This window comes from Thermobia domestica, chromosome 1, assembly GCF_964235325.1.
Source record: "Thermobia domestica chromosome 1, izTheDome1.hap1.1, whole genome shotgun sequence".
NCBI lineage: Eukaryota > Metazoa > Arthropoda > Insecta > Zygentoma > Lepismatidae > Thermobia > Thermobia domestica.
In genome coordinates this window covers 198,306,537-198,309,001 of record NC_137454.1, presented here as the reverse complement: position 1 = coordinate 198,309,001, position 2,465 = coordinate 198,306,537, and the positions used below count along the sequence as shown (strand labels likewise).

Genomic DNA, 2,465 nt, shown 5'->3' with positions numbered 1-2,465 from the left:
TAACATTAACGTGTGAAACATGATCCATGCCGCAAAATTGAGTATGCACGCGGATAAAAATAATTGGTTTCTACAAACTGTTGTGTCTTGTAATAAATAAATAAATAAAACCTAAATACAATAATTACTAATTCACCTGTCCATTACTTTCAGTTTGGAAGATATCACTGGTCAGAAGCTTTTGAAGAATTGGTCTTTGAAGATGAAAATCGTTTATTCAGTTCTGTTTATTCCTTATTGTAGCATCTGTTTTGGAAACACAATTTTGAAGAAACAACTTCCTTATGACGATGATGATACAAATCTAGTGCAATTACTTAGTTCCATTTGCACCAGATACTTCAAAGGTGACTTTGAAATGCACATAATTACATCTTCCACAACTGAAGATCTCGTAACATCATACATTTCAAGCTTCAATAAAGAAAGTTATATTCCTATGGTAATGTACAATATTCAAATGTGTAATGTGGAGAGTAAAAGCGTGATAAAAAACAAACAATCTTTATCGATAGGAAACGGGTACATCATCTTTCTTGAGACTCTGGTAAATGTTGATGAAGTATTTCGTAAGATGCGTAAATTCGTTTATTTCAATACCAAAGGAAGATTTGTAGTTGTACTCTCTGCAGAAATAAAACATAGTCAAATTGTACACAAACTTTTCCAAACTCTTTGGGAAAACCGAATCTTAAATGTTGAAATTATTACTAGAAAACTTTGTAAGGAGACAGATTTGGACAAAAAACTTTGGTGTCTAAACCTAGTTTCATATAATCCCTTTAGTTGTGAAAACATTGCAGGAAACAACAATTTCACACATTTCGAGACACTTGAGAGATATATAAAGAGCATACATAATTTATTTACCGACAAGACAAGAATCGTCAACAAGTGTCCGCTATATATAAGCGACATAAGCGTGAAAGCAATTCAAACTATTATCAGAAATAAAGACGGAACGATGAACAGAACGTCAGACATTTTGGACTCGATTATTCGTCACATGAACTTCACCCCAATAATCGTGAAAGAGAAGTATAAACATCGATTAGTAAATAGTCAACTTCCCAACGGAACTTGGGTTGGTCCAATAGTGGAAGTTGCTACATCATATGCAGATATATGTTCCTTTACATTCAACTTCCTCAGCAAACGATGGACAATTGTGGATTATTGCAGAGTATTTATTCTATCGGCTTTCGCATTTATCTCCCCAACAGCAGTGCCAGTCCCACAGTGGCAGTGCTTTTTCCATCCCTTTACAAAGTTAATATGGTTCTTGTTGGCCCTGCTGTGCACATATATATTTATTTGCGAGCGATTTATCCAATATGTACTTGCTGCAAAAAACAAAAGTACAGAGAAAGTTGCACATGTTATCGAAACTATTATGTATGTGTATTCTATTGCTCTACAAATAGGTGTTCCTCAGCCAAACTCAAGACCTGGAAAAACAATTTTCCTGGTGTCTGTTGCGGGATTAATGGTACTGATCTCCTTGTATCAGAGTTCACTAGTAAGTTACATGATTACTCCTAAATACTACCCAGTTATCGATACTATTGATGATGTAGCAAAATCTAATTTACCGGTAGAGATGTTACCTCAAAATTTCAGAGCTCTAGAGCACTATCCACAAGTTAGGTTCAAAAAAATATTATCACGCAGTCGAGAAACGAAGAATATAATGGGTGCTGTACAAGCTGTTGCACTGAAACAAGATCGTCTAGTGTTTAATAGCCTCTTTGGGGCTCAGGCAGCAGGAAGTCTTTATAGATCACGTAAAGGCGAACCTAAGCTCCATTTCGTACGAGAGACGATTGGATTAGTTTTCAGATCTTACATTGTTCCCAAGAACTCCCCGTATGTGACAAACTTCAATCGCATTATACAAGCAATGGTTGAAGCTGGACTTGGGAATAAACATTCTATTGAAGATCCAACTGTGAGAAATAATAATGATAATAGCGACGAAGAGACAAAAGAAGTAGTACTTACCTTACACCACTTCCAGACGGCATTCTACTTCTTAGTTTTAGGACTGGGAGTTAGCCTTATCATTTTTGTTATAGAATTTATTCATTCTAGGAAATTGGAGCAGTCTGAAACTTCAGAAAGGTAACTTCAAAATATGCTCAGTGAAGTTTGTAGTTGTCATTCCCAATTTGTAATTCGAATTTCTCAAATTTCCTGTTTCTTCTTTTCACCACATGAGTCTCGTTGTTTAGGGGACAAAGTATTGCCTCAGATTCAGACATCCTCATACTATTTATAATTAAGCTTTCGGATTAGAATATGACTATGTAAGTTCTTAATTAATAATTCCTTTATAGCTTTATTGGAATTTCACTGGAAATAAGCAGACAAAAAAGGGGTGACAGAACCATCAATCTCTCGTATTTTAGACTTACTACTTAATTCCTTTGCTCAAATAATTAACCTCCTACATTCTTAAACTACAA

The 2,465-nt window shown here is 35.0% G+C and overlaps 1 protein-coding gene across 1 annotated transcript; it reads left to right on the top strand.

The window, feature by feature from the left end:
- The first annotated feature begins 964 nt into the window (after window positions 1-964).
- LOC145678356 (uncharacterized) lies at window positions 965-2,125 on the top strand. The gene has a single exon (XM_081748416.1). The coding sequence runs from the start codon at window positions 965-967 to the stop codon at window positions 2,123-2,125; it is 1,161 nt and encodes a 386-aa protein (XP_081604542.1).
- The last annotated feature ends 340 nt before the right edge of the window (window positions 2,126-2,465 follow it).

What these genes read in the sequence shown, in the direction of transcription:
- LOC145678356 (XM_081748416.1), top strand. Translation starts at nt 965, where the DNA reads ATGAACAGAACGTCAGACATTTTGGACTCGATTATTCGTCACATGAAC.